General features: G+C 35.3%; 2 protein-coding genes across 9 annotated transcripts; both read right to left on the bottom strand.

The window, feature by feature from the left end:
• Positions 1–635: 635 nt before the first annotated feature.
• On the bottom strand, positions 636–8,161 carry LOC110662365 (uncharacterized). 5 transcript variants are annotated; one of them, XM_021821319.2, is made up of 14 exons: positions 7,681–8,161; positions 7,191–7,312; positions 6,953–7,101; positions 6,352–6,505; positions 5,871–5,905; positions 5,342–5,417; positions 5,207–5,237; positions 4,233–4,504; positions 3,709–3,963; positions 2,979–3,071; positions 2,796–2,846; positions 2,015–2,102; positions 832–987; positions 636–695 (listed from the first exon to the last, which is right to left on the bottom strand). In XM_021821319.2, the coding sequence occupies exons 1-14, from the start codon at positions 7,841–7,843 to the stop codon at positions 691–693; spliced, it is 1,650 nt and encodes a 549-aa protein (XP_021677011.2). In that variant the 5' UTR covers positions 7,844–8,161; the 3' UTR covers positions 636–690. The 5 variants fall into 5 exon arrangements, with proteins under 5 accessions (XP_021677011.2, XP_057992815.1, XP_021677009.2 ...); XM_058136832.1 differs by lacking the exon at positions 636–695 and having other exon boundaries at positions 741–987; positions 4,233–4,426; XM_021821317.2 differs by lacking the exon at positions 636–695 and having other exon boundaries at positions 741–987; positions 7,681–8,160.
• A 2,751-nt stretch (positions 8,162–10,912) lies between these two features.
• Positions 10,913–15,828, bottom strand: LOC110662368 (polyadenylate-binding protein RBP45C). Of its 4 annotated transcripts, none has more exons than XM_021821322.2 (7): positions 15,407–15,828; positions 14,408–14,879; positions 12,248–12,303; positions 12,037–12,167; positions 11,849–11,945; positions 11,590–11,771; positions 10,913–11,233 (listed from the first exon to the last, which is right to left on the bottom strand). In XM_021821322.2, exons 1-7 carry the CDS (start codon positions 15,704–15,706, stop codon positions 11,206–11,208), a joined length of 1,266 nt encoding a protein of 421 aa, XP_021677014.2. In that variant the 5' UTR covers positions 15,707–15,828; the 3' UTR covers positions 10,913–11,205. The 4 variants fall into 4 exon arrangements, with proteins under 4 accessions (XP_021677014.2, XP_021677015.2, XP_021677018.2 ...); XM_021821323.2 differs by having other exon boundaries at positions 11,590–11,757; positions 15,407–15,827; XM_021821326.2 differs by having other exon boundaries at positions 11,590–11,751; positions 15,407–15,827.
• Positions 15,829–17,068: the final 1,240 nt, after the last annotated feature.

The raw sequence follows: 17,068 nt of genomic DNA, 5'->3' as shown, positions 1-17,068 counted from the left end.
GTACGTTCTTTCCAACTCTCTTAAACGAAATTCCCTTAGTTCATGGTCGTATAATTTTTACGACACATTTACGTTTTGTACAATAATTAATAAAATGATTAAATAACCTTTTTGCACCAATTTCACATAATTATTCATACAAATTATTAATAAAATTGTTATTTTTTGCATTGTATTAAATAAATCTTAATAAGTGCATATGCACAGAAAATTGATTTCCGAACAACCATTTGAAAAGCTGTTGCTATTTAATTCTCCTTCACTTTTCTCTAGTACCTTTCTTTCAAGGGAAATGGCAAATATTTTAGACCCTACCAGCTGAAGGTACCAATAGGCCAGAGTCATTTAGAAACTCGTTACCACAGAACGAGCATGAATGAATTTTGTAGGATTTTCACAGAGAATGTTTTTTTTTGAAACGTGTGGATGCTAGACAGTTACAAACCCCAAGATAAAAAGAGGTGAAGTAGGCTTTATTAGTGATGGCAAGAGGAACAGTATCCCAATAACCTCTATCAAAACATTGTGGCTGTTGTCTGTCTGTTTCAATTTATTGTCTATGTTACCTTCCACCATTCCGTCACCCCATACGGCGTACAAGCCGCCCCCCCCCAAAACAAAAGAAAAAAGAAAAAGAAAAAGAAAAAACACTCCATAGGTCTGACATTGGCAATTTCGCATAGAATGAGCTTAACCTGTATATGAGGGACAAAAATTAAGCACCTCTATACTAAATGCTCTTCAAAAAACTATGGACCAAAATTTTATCATTCATGAATAAGTATCATGAAGTCATAATAGCAATGGAATATATTCATGGAAACTTGGTACCGAACAGAGCATTAGATCCTGGAACTGGAACGGGCCGGTTAGCAGGGATAGGAGGTTGCAAAAGAGGGATATGGCTTGGCATTGCAAACGGTTGCTGGCCACCAGCTACAAAAGCTGGGGGTGCACACAATTGTAAGGCCTGGCCTCCTGCACTCCCTGCAATTCGAGGAACCAATTCAATGGAAAACAATCAACAAGAAGTTTGTAAATGAAATGCAGGTTGAACTTGCCTTTCATCAGCAGATAAGAGTAAGTTATGCCAAACAACACACACGAGTCTGTATCCGTGTAAGCATGGGTATATACCATTACGGCTTGAAATAATTCATACATGGACAAGCCATTCAAATTCTTGGCAGACGAGAAAGAAAATTTGATAAGCATCAGCTCTCATATCCATTATTTTACCCCAGTATGAAAGTATGTTGGTTATCTTTAATGGTCAAATGACAAGAAAAATCCAAGCACATGCGCTTTTGCAATTTTGTCCAGTCATTTTAATTTTGCCATTTTACCCTAAGTTGAGAAATAGGTTGCAATTTTTGTACAGTGGATCAAATCTTCAGCGCAACATCATTACTAAATTCAGAAAGAAAAAAAGAATCATCATTTTCAACTAACACTTGAAAAATTTTATAAATCTAAATAAGACCCAAACTAATCATCTAATGGTTCTATAGTAATTTCAGCCCTAATTTTTAGATGAATCTTTCTCTACTTTATAATGATGTCATAAGAATCTACCCGTCTCCCTGACCCTCACCCAGATGTTGTTGGCATGTCACCTCTCACTCTACATAGGATTACCATTTTTCCCCCTTTTAACTTCTCTTAAAAGTATGGTATGCTCTCACTAGCTGCGCATCTATAATGGATCACAACAAAATCACTAAAGCTGCTGGCTCTGGCTGCTAGTTCTTGATTTTTGATATGATAGTCACTTATCAAAGCTTTCAGTCATTATCTTTTTCCTCTCTTGAATGGGTTTTCACTAATTACGCAAACTAGGATATGTATATCTAACCAGAGTCCTGACTTGGGAAGGTAAAATTTGAGAGAGAGAGTCTAAATGACTTTCCCTTTTTGATAGGGTCACTTTTGGGATTACAGTTGATCTATGGAAATCCACTATCTTCTACAACACATAAAATGTTCAATAGAGAACATTAAAACCCATTTGTACCTTGGTGCTTAGGATATGGGACCTGTTGTGATGTCAAAAGAGGACATGCAGATACAGGCGAGATAGTTGCTGCATTCTGAACCAAATCCTTCCATATGAAACAAAAGACAAACAAACAATAAGAGAATAGAAATATTTTGGGATAAGATCCCTGGGATGAGAAACAGAATAAAATAAAAGTAAAACAGCTTAAATATATTAGAAATGCTTCTAGAAATAAAAATAAAAGACAGGAACTCAAGTATGAGAAATCTAAAATGAAGTTGAAATTGATTTTCCTTCAACATACACACATTAGAATGCATCACATACCAAGTTCATTAGCTGACAGGATAGTTTAACTATTTCTTCAAAATTATATTTTGCATTAATGATGCACACGACAATAATTGGCACCGCAATAATGCAGTTAATATGTTTCCATATTTAATTAATGGGAGCATGTCCATGACTTTAAAAGGTCCCTCTTGTCAGCCAGAAACCACTGAAAGAGACCCAACATTTTTAGCAGATCAGAACAGAAAAACTCAAGTAGAATGCATCAAAATCAAAGCGCACAAGAAATAAGACTCTACAGTTGTGCTAGGCACTATTTCCTCTTCTACTTTTGTGAATAGTTTGATCCGTGAAATATAGTCTACACTGCTTCCTGGTATGGCCATAAAACAACCAAACATGAGCCATGACACTTGAAGGAGCACACTATTCTTAGATTAAATTAATGAAACAACCAAACATCATAGTGCTCTAATCGTATTCTGTTTTGGATGTTATATCTTACATGAGAAACTGGCTGCACATAGACCAGCTGCCCAAGTCGTCCAACCATAACCTAGGGAAAACAGAAAGCAAACATATGTCACCAATTTATCAGCAAATAAAGACTAATATCTCCTGACATCAATATTAGAAAATGGGAATTAACTGCAAAAAGAACATCATTGGAAATCTTCCTTTTACTTACTGCTTGAGAATTTGGAGGCACATATGTTGGCGTAGCCTGAACAGCATGATATTGACCAGCATATCTAAGTGGCTGTGTCCTGTTCCCCATAATCTGAAGCCAAAAAGGAAACTTCATGAGAATGACAACTAGCATGAAAATATTTCATAAACGGAATATCATAACTCTGCCTATCCCTTCAACACCTGTCATGATATTAGGTTATAATATATGGTACTACTATCTACCGATGTAAGAAAAGAAAACTGTCTTGCTACTACCTAGGTGAAGCAGTCAGAAGGAGAAAAAGGTCAATTTTCTAAACTAATGAAATTTCCTCAAGTGCTTATCTTTTTTTTTTTTTTTTTTTTTTTTTTTTGGCGCAATGACTGCTAATCTGGTAAGCTTACCAACAGGTTTGACAAATTCCTAGTAAGAAAGTTCTTAATTTTAATAATGGTAGTCTTCTTTTGATTCATGGTGTATATCTGGCTAAGTTGGCACAGTCCTATGTTCTAGAGCTATCTTCCACAGAGGCCAAACAAAGGAAAAACAAGAGGGAGAGAGAGTTGGAAGGTGGGGGGGTGGCGGAGATATCCTCTGGTACAAATATAGTACAATTAAATGGTAAAGAAGAGAAAAAAGTTGGCATTTGGAGAAGTGATCTGATTAAAAAAGGTCCCAAAAGCAGAGTCTGAACTGATGTCAGAAAAATACTCAACATGTAAGAAACAAGTTCACTTATACATACAGGCTGTGAAAATTGATGACCACTGCCACCATTTGCAGCTGTCAAATTAGTGTATGGAGCAAACTTAGCCTGGAGAGATGGCCGCGGTACAAAGGGGCTGATTCCAACTTCTGGCTGAGCAGCAGCAATAGGTAACATGGGAGAGTTGCTTGGCATGTAAGCCATGTTTGCAACTGCTGGCGCTGCTGCAGTGGCTGATGTTGGAGTCGCAAAGGATGGACAGAAAATTTTTGCTCCTGGATTGAGTTTGAACTCCTGAACAAAAATAAATATCAATTTAAAAAAAAAAATTCACTGTCTTGATCACAGATAATATACTATGATATTGTGAAGTTCCTAAGAAACTACAATATCACCCAATAATTATGCAAAAGAATTAAACAAAAATATTGCATGATAGATGGTTGCTAAACAATGACTAGTGAAACATTTGCTATTGTTGAATGATAGGCATCAAAATCTAATGAATGGTATGTAAAATAAAACATCCAGTCAGGTAAAAAGGAATCAAACGTTTTTGTTACCTTAGAGCTTTTGGTGGATTCTGAACTTTGTGGAGAGACTGCATCAGCTGAAGAAGCCAATGAACCACAACGTGATTCTGCGGCCACATCAACCAATGCATTGGAAGCAGTTGAAATACTTGAACAAACAGCACTTGCAGAAGAGCTGCCTGCAGAAGCAGACCTTCCAAAGCATTGACTGTCTGGTTTAACAAGTGCAAGCATTGGATCACAAGATACTCCATTAGGTAACAACTTTGTCATTGTTTGTCCTTCCTCAACAGCCTTGGCTTCTAAAGGGCACAAACCAGTTGCAAGAAGAGCAATAAACAATTAATGCGGGTTAGAAACAGAATGAACAAACAGTATGTCCTAACTGGAAACTGGGAATTTTAATAATGCAACATAAAATCCACAGAGGTAATCAACCATGAAGATCATCATAAAATTTTCCAGGTCTAGTGGCAAACAAGGATTTAAATGTCTCTCATCATAAGATATATAATGTTAAAATTTAATATAATCATACATCAGATATGGCAAGCACCCAATAAGAAATTTACAAGTTTTAACACTACAAAATACTATGGTGTAAAAGCCCACAGCATAATGGTAGTTGATTGTCATCATCAAGCTCAGGCAACCAAGCTTTTACATCATGGACAACAGTATTTTATTCGACCGTGGTGATATAATCAGCATATTTATTGCTACCAATAGAAAAATCAGGGGCAAAATAATGCATTTTAACCTTGATTTTTCTAATGGTAACACTGAATATTCATCCATCACATGCTTTGGCATCATAAATTGGCATAAATTAGGCCTCAACAGCACACAATCAAGTAGTTGGGGGGTTGATAACACCCAAACCACAGTTTGAGTGCTCATTATCAAAAAGTGCAATACTTCAGGGGCCATATAAAAACAAGCCATGCCTTCCTAGTTGGAAGCACAATCATATTATTAAACCCTTCTTTGGGCATTGAACTTACCGATTATACTTGAGCTTTGAACTTCATTATCCTGCACACAGGTAAATATCTACATTAATCACTTTCCAATTCTATTAATCCTGGATCCTATGCAAGGAAATAACTTATGCCTAACTTATGCCTGTCATCACATACATTCTTCTCCCCTTGAAGTTCAGAATTCTGTTTGTGATGATCCTGCTCCCCTTGTGACCCATTATCTCCAACCTGCCTGCCAGAAAAATAATTTTCAGGAATCTGAAATTAGAAAGAATTCAACTCCGCCTAAGTAGTTTGCGCTTAGCCGGTCCTAAGCCCGGATAAAGGAGGAGGGTTGCTGTAGGTGACAACTAGCATAAAAATTTCGTTACACCTTATGATATGGATTCAAATGATATTGAGTTGAAATTAGAAAGAATTCAAATGAGGAAATAATTTTAAGGTGATTACTCAAACCAAGTTTGTAGCTGAATAGAGATACCACTGTGCATACAAGTATAGTCCAAAAATTGAATATCAATAATAAGTAATGCAGAAAAAGTGTGCAGAAAATTCATTACAGAATCTGAATGTTTTTGTAATGCCAGTACCAAGGGATACAATGGTAAGAACCAAAGTTTAATGTAGCACCAAAACAACCATCGAGTAATGGACCAAAACTTGGCTAAAGGTAAGTAAATTTTACCTTCCAATAACTGTGGAATTGAAAGCTTCTTCACTCTGCAATAAGAAAAATTAAAAGAAACAATTAACAGAGATGAACTAACAAACCACCCCCCACCCCCCCACCACCCCCCGCAACCCCCACCAAAAAAAAAAAAAAACCACCACCACTTAGAAAACGTGCCACACCTCAGGAATTAGATTTTTCATCTCGGCTCATTTAATCTGTAGTAGATCCATATAGAAAGCTTTAAGAAAAGCCCAAGAATCTTTAAAAAAAAAAATTTTGGCACTCAATATAGCAAGTAGCCAATTCAGCTAGTAATGACCCAGAAGGTCTTTCCTAGCCAAGATGCTCATGACATCTGACATTTACTAGAAACTGTTACTGAATATGAGGACAAGCTTCTAGACTTTCTTTTTTACGCACTTGCTGAAACCTCCCCTTCGTATCTAACATATAAGACCCAAAAAGTAAATCTAATGGACGAGAATAAACTTACTTTTGAATTATTTATCCTCTCTCTCTTCCCGGGTTCCACTTCTGCGGCAGTTGCTGCATGATTTGGTAAAACTTTTCTCCCTTCATATTCCTTTCCAGCTTTTGTTGGCATGCAACCATTACCAAAACTATTACTGTTGTTGGTTGAAATCCTACTTCAATAAGTACAGTGAGTACATCATTCAATTCAGATGGCCAAAGTTCTGATTTCTATATGAATAAGCAACCATTGAAATGCAAGAATTTAAAAGTAACATGGATACCCAAGTTGCCTTCAAATTCATAAGACAACTCAGGTGAGAGCTATTCAACAATATCTATAAGGGATGGATTTAGCGACCATGAAATCTCAGAATTGTATGATCATAAATTCCGATTTAATTGTACCTACAGCCACAATATCCACTAATTATTCCATATTTTCCAGTCAATTTTCTAATTACCTTCACATTTATTCAATTTATTTTAATGCAATCTTTCTCACAAGCAAGGCATGTAAGGGGAGAAACTTTCTGCATATACATTGAATAGCTAACTTGGAAAAGGAGGAAGGACGATGTTATTATTTCCAATCACAACCAAAATCAAATATGGAACAATACCTGTTTTCATTTTTTTTATCTGTGGCCGACTTGTTAGATTCTTTTGCCTCACTCACTATAATCTCAAAGGAAGGAATATTGACCACAGCTCTTTCTACCTCATCACTAGCTACATTTCCCATGGCACCATCAGCTGGGAATAGAATTCCCTGTAGAAACAGCCCACACACATCAGATAAATTGTTCCATATTGCATCCACATTACTAACAAGGATCTCCAACAGAAGAAGTGGCTAACCTTAGCTACAACTTGAACGAGATCATCTGAAAGAATTACAAGCGTTTCTATCACACTCCCATTAGCCACATTTCCATCACATTTCCCCTTCTTAATCAATTTTGCTTCCTTTAAAATAATACCTACATAAAATAACACAATCCACAAAGTTATGTCATTTCAAATTCCGTCATTTTATTTCATTGCCAAAATTCACATTTCAGGCCTTCCTTTTATCGTTCTCTCTTGTGAACGTGACATGAGGAAAGCATAACAGCAAAATTCGTTATAGCTTTAAAAAAAAAATTATACAGGATGGGCATAAATCCAGATCAGAATTCAATCCGATCACATCCACATTAAAGAATACCAACATGATAATTTCTCAAAAACATTAGAAACCCAGATACAATTCCTCATAAAAACCATAACCCATATACAATTTTGATAAAAAAAAAAAGCCCAAAATCAATTCAGGAGATTCATAAACTAATACAATTAAAAAACTCACCATAGTCCTTGTCGATAGAAGCAGTGTGGAAAGTTCCAGAATAGACAGAGCCATCCCTGACATGCACATCAACGGGTAGTCCAATTATACACATGGTCGCAAACAATAAGGCTTCACTTAAACAAGATTCTGTTTCAGCCTCTACCCTCTTTCTGTTACCCATCACTCTCTCTCTCTCTCCCTCTCCGGTGGCAATTCAATTAAACTCTCTGTGAAAAGCTTTGTAGATATCTACAGATGCAAAAGATTTGGCCAATGGCGCCTGCAAAACCTTGAATCAATAGGAAAGATGCGAGAAGTGAGGAAATGTCTTCTGTGTCTGTTTTGCGCTGTAACGAAGATACAGAAGGAATGGGAAATTGGGAAATACGGTTCCTTTCGTGTGATGTGATGTGTCTCTGGTCTTCTGTTCAAGGCTGTAACTTCTCAGCAGCTTCTCCGGTTTTTGTATATCATACAAGTCTTTGTTTGATGGATTTATAAATATAATAGTTGCTTGTTTTTTTTTTTTAATTTTATTAAAATGTTTTACACTTTCAATGAGAAAAAAAAGAGAATATTTTATCATTTTTTTTTGTATTTACATATTTTTTTCTTTTTATTTATAAATTCTTTAAAAAATATGAAAAACGAAATATTTTTTTTTCAAAGATTAATATATATTTACAATTTTTGAATATTTTGTTTTTATATAGAAAACTTTTACAATTAATTATTAATTTATAGTTTACGGTTTTTGAAAATATTTCTGTAAAATAAATTTAGTATTTTAATTAAAGAATGCCTAAAATTATTAATACTATCGTCGTAAACAAAATTAAAAAAAAGAATTCATGATTTTTTTTTTTTTTTTCACAATGTGGAAAAGTGGCGCACATTTTCTCTCTTACCTTCACTAAAACCGAAACCCCCTTGCAACTGGCACCGCTAAATGCTCATCGCCTGATCTGCTATCTTTCCCGATTCCATTTTCAGTGCCCAAAATTAGACCCTCTTCACAGTTCTAAAGAATCTAAACCCACATTCTCTTTGAAGACCAAAACCCATTATATCTCTCTTTCCACCAACGACATCAGAAAACTAAATCCATGTCTAGAAGCCAGGTTCATTGAACAGGAAGGAAGGAATTTCGTTACTGAATGAATGGATTGAGTCCCACAAACCCGAATCTGGATCCAATGCACCCCCGCCTACCAGACGGTACTTTCTCGTGGTATGCAGGGTCTACCAAGTTCAGTTAATTGTCTATATCGAAGAAAACAATTGTTGAGAGTTATAGAATTGCAGAAGGTGGAAGAGTACTTCTGTAAAGGCGATCTGCCATTTTCTGTCGCAATACAGATTACAATTCTCGCACTCAATTCTTCAATTTACTGTTGCATTGTTCCTCACTCTATTACAGGACTTGGCTAAAAGGGCCTTTGTAACTTATTTGCGGTGTATCCATATTCAAAAGGATAAAGAGGTGTTTGATGTGATGAAGCTGCCTATTGATAAATTTTCTGCTTCAATGAGCCTACCAATGACCCCAAAAATCCGTTTTCTGAATCAGAAAATTAAGGGAAAGAAGATGTCCGGAATTCAATTGGATAATTCTGAGAAGGATAATGCCAAGCTAGCAACCGGTGCATTCAGGGAAGAATATTTGAGACGACAAATAGAGAAGCTAGATATTGATGATTCTGAGGAAGCAGATGTGGCGGAGGAAGGTTTTATTCCAATGTGACTGATTCTCCCCTTAAAGTGCGTGTGTTTTGGGAGCACTCCCCACTAAAGTTTGATTCAGTTGTGTGGTATCCTATAGGAATATCCATGCGCAAGTAGAATGAAGCTTGATCCATTTCTTTTCTATTACCTTTACCTTTTTTTTTTTTTTAATTTTGTTTTAATTTAATTTGACTCACAGGCCTGTAACACGGGTTCTCAAGAAAAAGAAGTTGGAGATCAATATCCATAGACCAGTGGGAACAAGGGTTGATGAGGAAGGCAGTCCACTTCCTCTATTCGCAAGGGTGTCTGATGCAAAGAATGTTGATAATTCGTATCTACTTGATCAAGTTAAATACTTTGACTCCTGAATTAAGAACTATGGACAGGCCTGAATGATACTTTGGGAGTTGCTGAGGCAAAGTAATTGATTGTCAGGTTGAAGAAGAATACCTTTTCTTCTTTTTGGCATTATTTGTTTTATCTATATTCCGACAGTTCTTGGAAAATCCTAATTCCTCAAATTCTTTGGCTAAGTTTTTCATGACTGGCTGAATCAGCTGTAGGCAGACAGGTTGATAATTCAGTATCCCACATAAGATATGTTTGTCATCTCCTGAAGCTTGTTTATTATTTCGGCAAAAGAGGAATATTTTAAGAAGATGAGGGAGGAACTGAAGCAAGCAGACAAGGAAGATAAGGGTTCAGGGTACAGAGAGATACAAATTAAGGAGAAAATGAAGTAGAAGAAACAAACCATTGAAGAAGAGGCAGATGGACATGAGGATGACGTTTCTGGGTCAGAAGGGGAGAGATTATCTAATTTGATAGCGATAGTGATGATGGCGAGACAATAGAGAATTGAGATGAAGTAGTGAAAACCGAAACCATTTCTATAGCAGAGCGAGAAATTAAAATCTATCGAATACCGACTGCTAGGGCCTCGGCCGCTAACAACTTTTAATGGGTCTAAGGAATATAATAAGCCGTGATGGTATCTTTATTCGTTTGTCAGAGTTTCTATTAAACGTCAGTCTTATTTCGTCCTAACCAAATATTAAAAATGGCATTGATCATAAAAAAAAAATTAAGACTTTAATGGTCGTCGAATTGAGTCAAAGTGAACTTGAATTTTCTTTTTTAATGCTGTTAAAGGTTTCAATACTTTTTTTTTTTTCAATACAAAGAAGGTGGTTTAATTAATTAAAGTGAGAAATCTTTACGCTAAATCAAGTCAAATTCAAAATGTACACGGAATCATGTTGAATTGATCTAATTGTGCCCTTGATACATAACACCCTTGATACATAACACCCCGCTCAAGGTCGATAATAAGGAAATATTGAAGCATTTAGCGCAAGAAACATGGTCTACTTGCATACTTCTCGAAAATGTTTCGTCAGTAATGAAAGTTGAGCAGTTCAAGCAAAAATAAAGGCAATACATTGGTTGTTTCCAAAAAAATAAAAAAATAAAAAAAAAACATATAAAGCAACTCGGAGACAAACTAGTGCACCCACAACAGTAAGCACAAACAACATATTAGTAATGATTAAAAGAAAGTATCAATTTTCCACTGGACACAGCACAAGAGCGGTATCCGACAATTCATGAATCATGATTGATATCGAAGTGCAGCGATGTCCACAGATGATGCCTCAAACATACTAGCCATGATTCATCAATAAACTAAAGCTAAAACAAAATGGTATAAAGCCTAGCTCCAAACACCAAGCATTGTACAACAGTCGGGACTCTGTAGTGCAAACAACTGCAACCTCTAGTTGTGCTGCCACGAATCCGGGCCAACTTTGTAATTCATCCAGCAACATAACTGAACAGATCACTGTACATAGCAGAAACGTAACAGTATCAACCGCTTAAATAAACAACAATTAACAACATACTGGGTACTATTTAATTAATGACACATTGCCAACGAGGGTGGAACTAGTTAAGATCACCCTGAAACCAAGATGTCCCAAGTTCAAGCCCCACCAACATCGGATTAATTGTATTATCAATTTTATTTTGATTATTAGTGTTTGATTACTTTGCATTGAGCATGTACTTTAGCTTAGAACAAATATAGTCATAGCATGACAGTGATGTATCTTTTATAGCTCTAACCTCTTGAAAAAAAAAAGAGATAATAATAATAAAAAAAAAACAAAAGTCCTAAACTTGTTATTTCTAACCAACCTGCTGTGGCTGTTGGTAAGTTCCTGGTTGCTGATAGTTCCCATATCCAGGATAGCCACCATAATACATGTTAGGATCCTGGGAAGCTGCATATCCATATGCATCATATCCTTGTGCATAGCCATAATATCCTCCATTCCACTGGCTTTGTTCTGGCTGAGCCTGGACCTACCGATGGATGCCTTTTTAATTTGTAAAATACATGGGAATATATACTGTCAAAAAACTGAGCATAATTTAAGGGGGGTACAAACAGCACCTGTTTGTTTGAAGGACTGCGCCCCCATGAAAGTCGAATGCTTTGTCCTGCTAGCTGGGTTCCATTCAACATCAGCAGCGCTTGTTCAGCACAAGCCCTGAATACATCATGTGCAGATATTGAAAAACCAATATATAATGGCAAGAATGAAAATATGTGACATTTCAGGTAGGCTAATTCTTAAATACCGGTTAGCAAACTGAACAAATCCACATCGCTTGCCTGCAGGTATTTTCACATGCACTAGCTCACCATATTTACTGAACACTTGTCTCAAATGGTCATCTGAAACACTTGGATCCAATGCCCCAACAAATATCTGCATCGAAGAGGAGTAGCAAGTTAATAGTTTAGAGCAAGATGTACAAATGTGAACAGTCGGTGAAATAAACTACCCACAGTTGTATTATTTGGATCATTCTCTCCCTGGTTTCCTTGAGTATTCTGAAAGGAAGCTGCAAACCAGGAATATATGTGAACTAAAATATGAATAAATATAACATGAAAAAAAAAGTACACATGGAGAGTAGCTTTTGAAAACAGGATGTTAGAAAGCAATCAGAGCTCTTAGCATGGAGGAAACAGGTAAAAACCAAGTGGTATGACCAAATCAAACATCCTCAACACGAAAATATACCTCTTCTGATAAGCATGTGAGTTCAATGCTATCAATAATAACCAAATCTTCATAGAAGTCAATGTAAAGTGTTCTAGAAATCCTTTAAACATTTTGAGATCTTAAGATGATCAGCATCAAAAAGAACCAATTAAAAAAAAGGAATTAAAAAAATAAAATAAATAATTAAATTGATTAAAAGAGCACCCTTCAGTAATATCAAAAAGCATATCAAAATCACAATAACAATTTCCAGACGAAACTAAATCAATTGAACGGAATCAACTAGTCTTCTGTTTGCAAGGGGGAGAAGGAACCCAAATGAACTAGTTCCTAGGTGCATAAGATTACATTTAATTGTTAGAAAACCTTAGAAGCATTTCCTGCCCTAGCAGTCTAGCCCAACATCAAATTTGTTGAAAAACCAATGTCATACAATCACAATCATATTGCAATTCCCGTTTAGAAAAATAGCTAACCTAGTGTAATTCCAATTTACATTTTGCCATCAAAATGACTTTGGTATGTAATGCTTATGGCACATGAAATTCATGTCGAAATGATAGTTTCATCACATTGATCAATTAATTACCCATTGTCACTTCTATCACTACTATCACCACCTCTGCACTTACAGCTACCATCCACACCTCATATTCAATAAAGTTGGCTAAGTCACCATCCACCATTTCATTGTGGCAGCTATTATCACCATAGTTTCACCAGCACATCCAAAACCACCATCAGTTTGCTACTAGTATCATTGGCATAGTGACTGCCACCTCCATTATCTACATCTTAATCACTTCTCTACTTCCACCAAATAAAATAGCTGTAGGAATGAAAATCGTTGCCACACTACATTAATCTTTCATTTTGTATCCAATCAATACGAATAGAATAATCATTCCATTCAGCCTCCAGTCCTACTAAACATGTTCTAACGAAAATGACCCTCACACAAGCACATAGATTTTAGAATATTATAAGCACAAGATTGGAGTGTAGGTCAATAATGCACTCAAGCAACAAATAGCTAGAGGAAATTAAGCACAATGTAAGTAAGGAGGAAGTAGAAGAGGAGCTGTAGCATGACACCAAATGCAAGAAGGGAAGTCAAAGGAATGCCAAGTAGCATGGAAACAAATCTATGTTTATGGTTACATCATGTGATTTCCAGCATTTGGAATGAACATCCAAAGCTCACAACTTCACATGAAATAGAATATCAAATAAAAAATTAGAAAAGGTGTTGACCATAAGCAAACAGTGAAAAAAAACCCTAATTATGAAGAAATGAAACGGCGGTTCTTATCAATAAACATAAATTAAGGAATTCTGGAAAGGAATTAAACTATTCTTTGAAAGAGGGAAAAAGAAGGAATAAACTCAACATGAATGGTAAATTTTCAAAAGTAAGGAACTGGAAAAGCAATTCTGTGAATGTAGCAAATGCCACAAGAAAAATAAGTAAACTTATGATAAACAACATAACTGACCTAAAATGAGGCCACGCATTTAAGTGGAATCATTTCAGCTGAAATCAGTTCCAGGCCCCCCAAAATGAGAGCCTCTTGGTGTCCTGCTTTAAGACAACATGAGTTTTATATAAGATTATGCATGTTTTAACTGAATTAAATGTGCCCAAGTTCACAAAGGTAAGTATTGGAAGGAAATGACTTTCCACATTCCATCAATCTCCGACGCAAAACTGAAAGCCCAACAAATTAAGAACACTGTTTGGACAAAATCAACTCAGGGAAGGAAAAAGGAAAAAAAAATAATAATAAAGGAATGAATAATAATCAAATCATTCAACTAACTTACTGCTTTATTCTACCCTAATGTGCAAACACAGATTGAACAGTAGCAAAAAAAAAAAAAAAAAAAAAACAACATTCCATTCAACAATGTCCAATAAGTGCGAAAACAACAACACATACCATTCTGAAATTGCTGCACTGCAGGCCTTTTTGTAGCAGCTGACCCAACCCGCATGGGCCTAGTAGAACAGTACTGTCCATTCATTTCAACCATGGCACGTCTTTGCTCATTTTCATCATCAAACCTCACAAACCCATAGCCCTTGGAGCGCCCAGTGATCCTATCAGTGACAACTTTTGCACCTTTCACAGATTGGTAAACAGCTCTAAATGTTTCTTGCAACAGGTAATCATTGACATCAGCAGCCAAATCTCCAACAAAAATTGTATAATCAGGGCCATCATCTTGACGCCTCTCACCAGCTGCAAGAGTAGCCCAATTTAGCCTGAAATTCTGATCAGTATTTGGCATTAATGCACCACTGTATGTCTGCAAGATCCTCTCCGCTGCTGCACGAGAAACAAACTCAATGAAACCATAACCCTCTGGGAGGCCTGTCTGCTTATTCCTAATAACCTTAGCTGAAACAACCTGCATGCTAACAAGAATAACATTAAGAAGCAACATGAAAAATCTAATTGCATTCAAATGGCATATACTGATGCATATCATTTGTAGATTTCTCTTGTTTATCAATTATCATGCACGAAGTAGGTATCTTATCCAACATTCAGGCTTTTCCATAAAGCAATACAAAGAGGAAAAAAGTTCTACATCAACAGAATCTCACATGCAATTACAAATAAAATTGTACCCGGAAAAGTTAATTATCAAAAGATTAGCACCGAGACAACCAACCTGCATAAACACATCACATTTTCATGCAATGTCCCTTTTTCTTTCCTAATAATTTCCTCAAAATTTCATGAACAGCTAGTTGAAACACAAACATTATATACAAGGAAAACTCTAAATTGCAACAATTTGGAATCCAAACAAATAAAGCCATTTTCCACCGATCAAACCTATATATGAAGAAGGAACGCAAACATTTCTTGGTAGATGCACATAAATATTAAATTAAAGCAAAAATATATCATGGAAGGTATATAAGTTACCTCCCCGGTGTTGACGAAGATGCTGTAGAGATAATTTTCGTCCATCCACTGCTGCAAGTCTCCGATCCACAATGACTTGATCTCGTTCGAATCTACACCGGCACCACCCTGCGCAACCGTCTGAGGAACACCGTACTGAGACGGGGGCGGTAGAGGTGGTGGGGTCCAACCAGAGGGCGGTGGAACAGGCTGCTGTTGCTGCTGCATCATCATCCACTGCTGGGGCGGTGGCTGTTGTTGATACTGCTGATCCGTGGGCAACTGCTGAGGGACGACTCCGGCTCCCGGCTGTTGCATCATATAAGCGTAATCGAAATTGAGGAGGGCAGGATCTAGAAATATTGAAAAGCGGAGAGGAAGGGACTGGAGGTATATAATTCCCAATTCCAGACAAGTGAAGCTTAATGAAGATAATGAGATGTTCGGGTAAGGATGGATTTATAGCGTGGGAAGGAAGGACACGGTTTCGGAGGATTGGGCTGGGCTTGATGCAGTAAGGCGTAAAGAGGGTTTTGTTGTAGGCCTTAGCGCAAGTGAAATGGTTGCTTGGATTTCCTGGGTCCCAACGCAACGTGGATTTTGATATGCATAATTTGTGATTTAGAGACCTCAATTTCATCCTTTTATAGCACCGACATAAAAAAAAAAAAAAAATCAACCCTTAGATTTTTGTCAAGTGGGTCCCTTTAATTTTATTAAAAAGAAAATTATTATCTCAATTCTTGAATTTTAACTAATATTATAATTTAATTTATATATTTTAAATGATTTAATCTTTTATTTATATTTTTACCAAAATCACAGATATTCTCATATAATATTGTTATTAGTTTAAATTTAAAAAAGTATAACATTTATTAATTAAAAAAAAATTTATTTAACACCTATGATTTGATTGATATTATAATTTTATTTTTATATTTTAAAAATTAAACGATTTAACTTTTCACTTATGTTTCTTTTCAATTAAAATTACTTGTTATCAAATAAATTAGTTATTTTAGTTCTACAAAAAGAATTCCAAAAAAAATTTAATAAAAACAAAGTTAATAAGAAAAAAATTCTAATAATTTAATCAATTATCAAATTAAAAAACAAAATCTTTCAATTTATATAATATATGAACTAAATTGTAATATTGATAAAAATTTAAATATCAAATAATAATTTATTTTAAAGAATATATTTATTTTTTTATTTAAATTAATGATAATATTAAATAAAAATATCTCTAATATTGATAAAAATATAAATAAGAGATTAAATTATTTAATTTTTAAAATGTAAGATTAAATCATAATACCAATTAAATTTAAAGATAAAATAGTAAATTATCCTTTATTAAATTAAGATATTTAAAAGTAAAATTCAAAATTCTTACAAATTAAGTTATTTAATTTAAGTTTAAAAAAACTTAATATAATTAAAAATATTAAATCGTTATTTTAAAAAATTTGATTTAATAATATGAACTGAATAATTAATAAATTTTTTCCATCGATCATTTGATTAAAAAAAAAAAGGATAATTAAGGAGTGCATTTGGCCTTTGCGCGTGTATTAACTGTGATTAGCCTCATGTATTCAATATCCCTGCATCGAATAGAATAGGTGGACCAGTCACTGTCAGTGGGAAAAATGATAAAGCAAAAACGACAATCAT

The sequence above is a fragment of the Hevea brasiliensis genome, chromosome 15 (genome assembly GCF_030052815.1).
Source record: "Hevea brasiliensis isolate MT/VB/25A 57/8 chromosome 15, ASM3005281v1, whole genome shotgun sequence".
Lineage (NCBI taxonomy): Eukaryota > Viridiplantae > Streptophyta > Magnoliopsida > Malpighiales > Euphorbiaceae > Hevea > Hevea brasiliensis.
This window is presented reverse-complemented; position numbering and strand designations above follow the sequence as displayed.

Bases quoted from the DNA above. Each gene is read 5' to 3' on its own strand.
- LOC110662365 (XM_021821317.2), bottom strand. From the start codon at position 7,843: ATGGGTAACAGAAAGAGGGTAGAGGCTGAAACAGAATCTTGTTTAAGT. The intron at 4,505-5,206 runs GTAAGTTCAATG...TGTGCCCTTTAG, and splicing joins TCAAAGCTCAAGTATAATCG to AAGCCAAGGCTGTTGAGGAA. The intron at 2,847-2,978 runs GTAAGTAAAAGG...TGTTTTCCCTAG, and splicing joins TGCCTCCAAATTCTCAAGCA to GTTATGGTTGGACGACTTGG.
- LOC110662368 (XM_021821322.2), bottom strand. From the start codon at position 15,706: ATGATGCAACAGCCGGGAGCCGGAGTCGTCCCTCAGCAGTTGCCCACG. The intron at 14,880-15,406 runs GTAACTTATATA...GTTAGCATGCAG, and splicing joins TCTTCGTCAACACCGGGGAG to GTTGTTTCAGCTAAGGTTAT. The intron at 11,772-11,848 runs GTGCTGTTTGTA...CAAATTAAAAAG, and splicing joins GCAGTCCTTCAAACAAACAG to GCATCCATCGGTAGGTCCAG.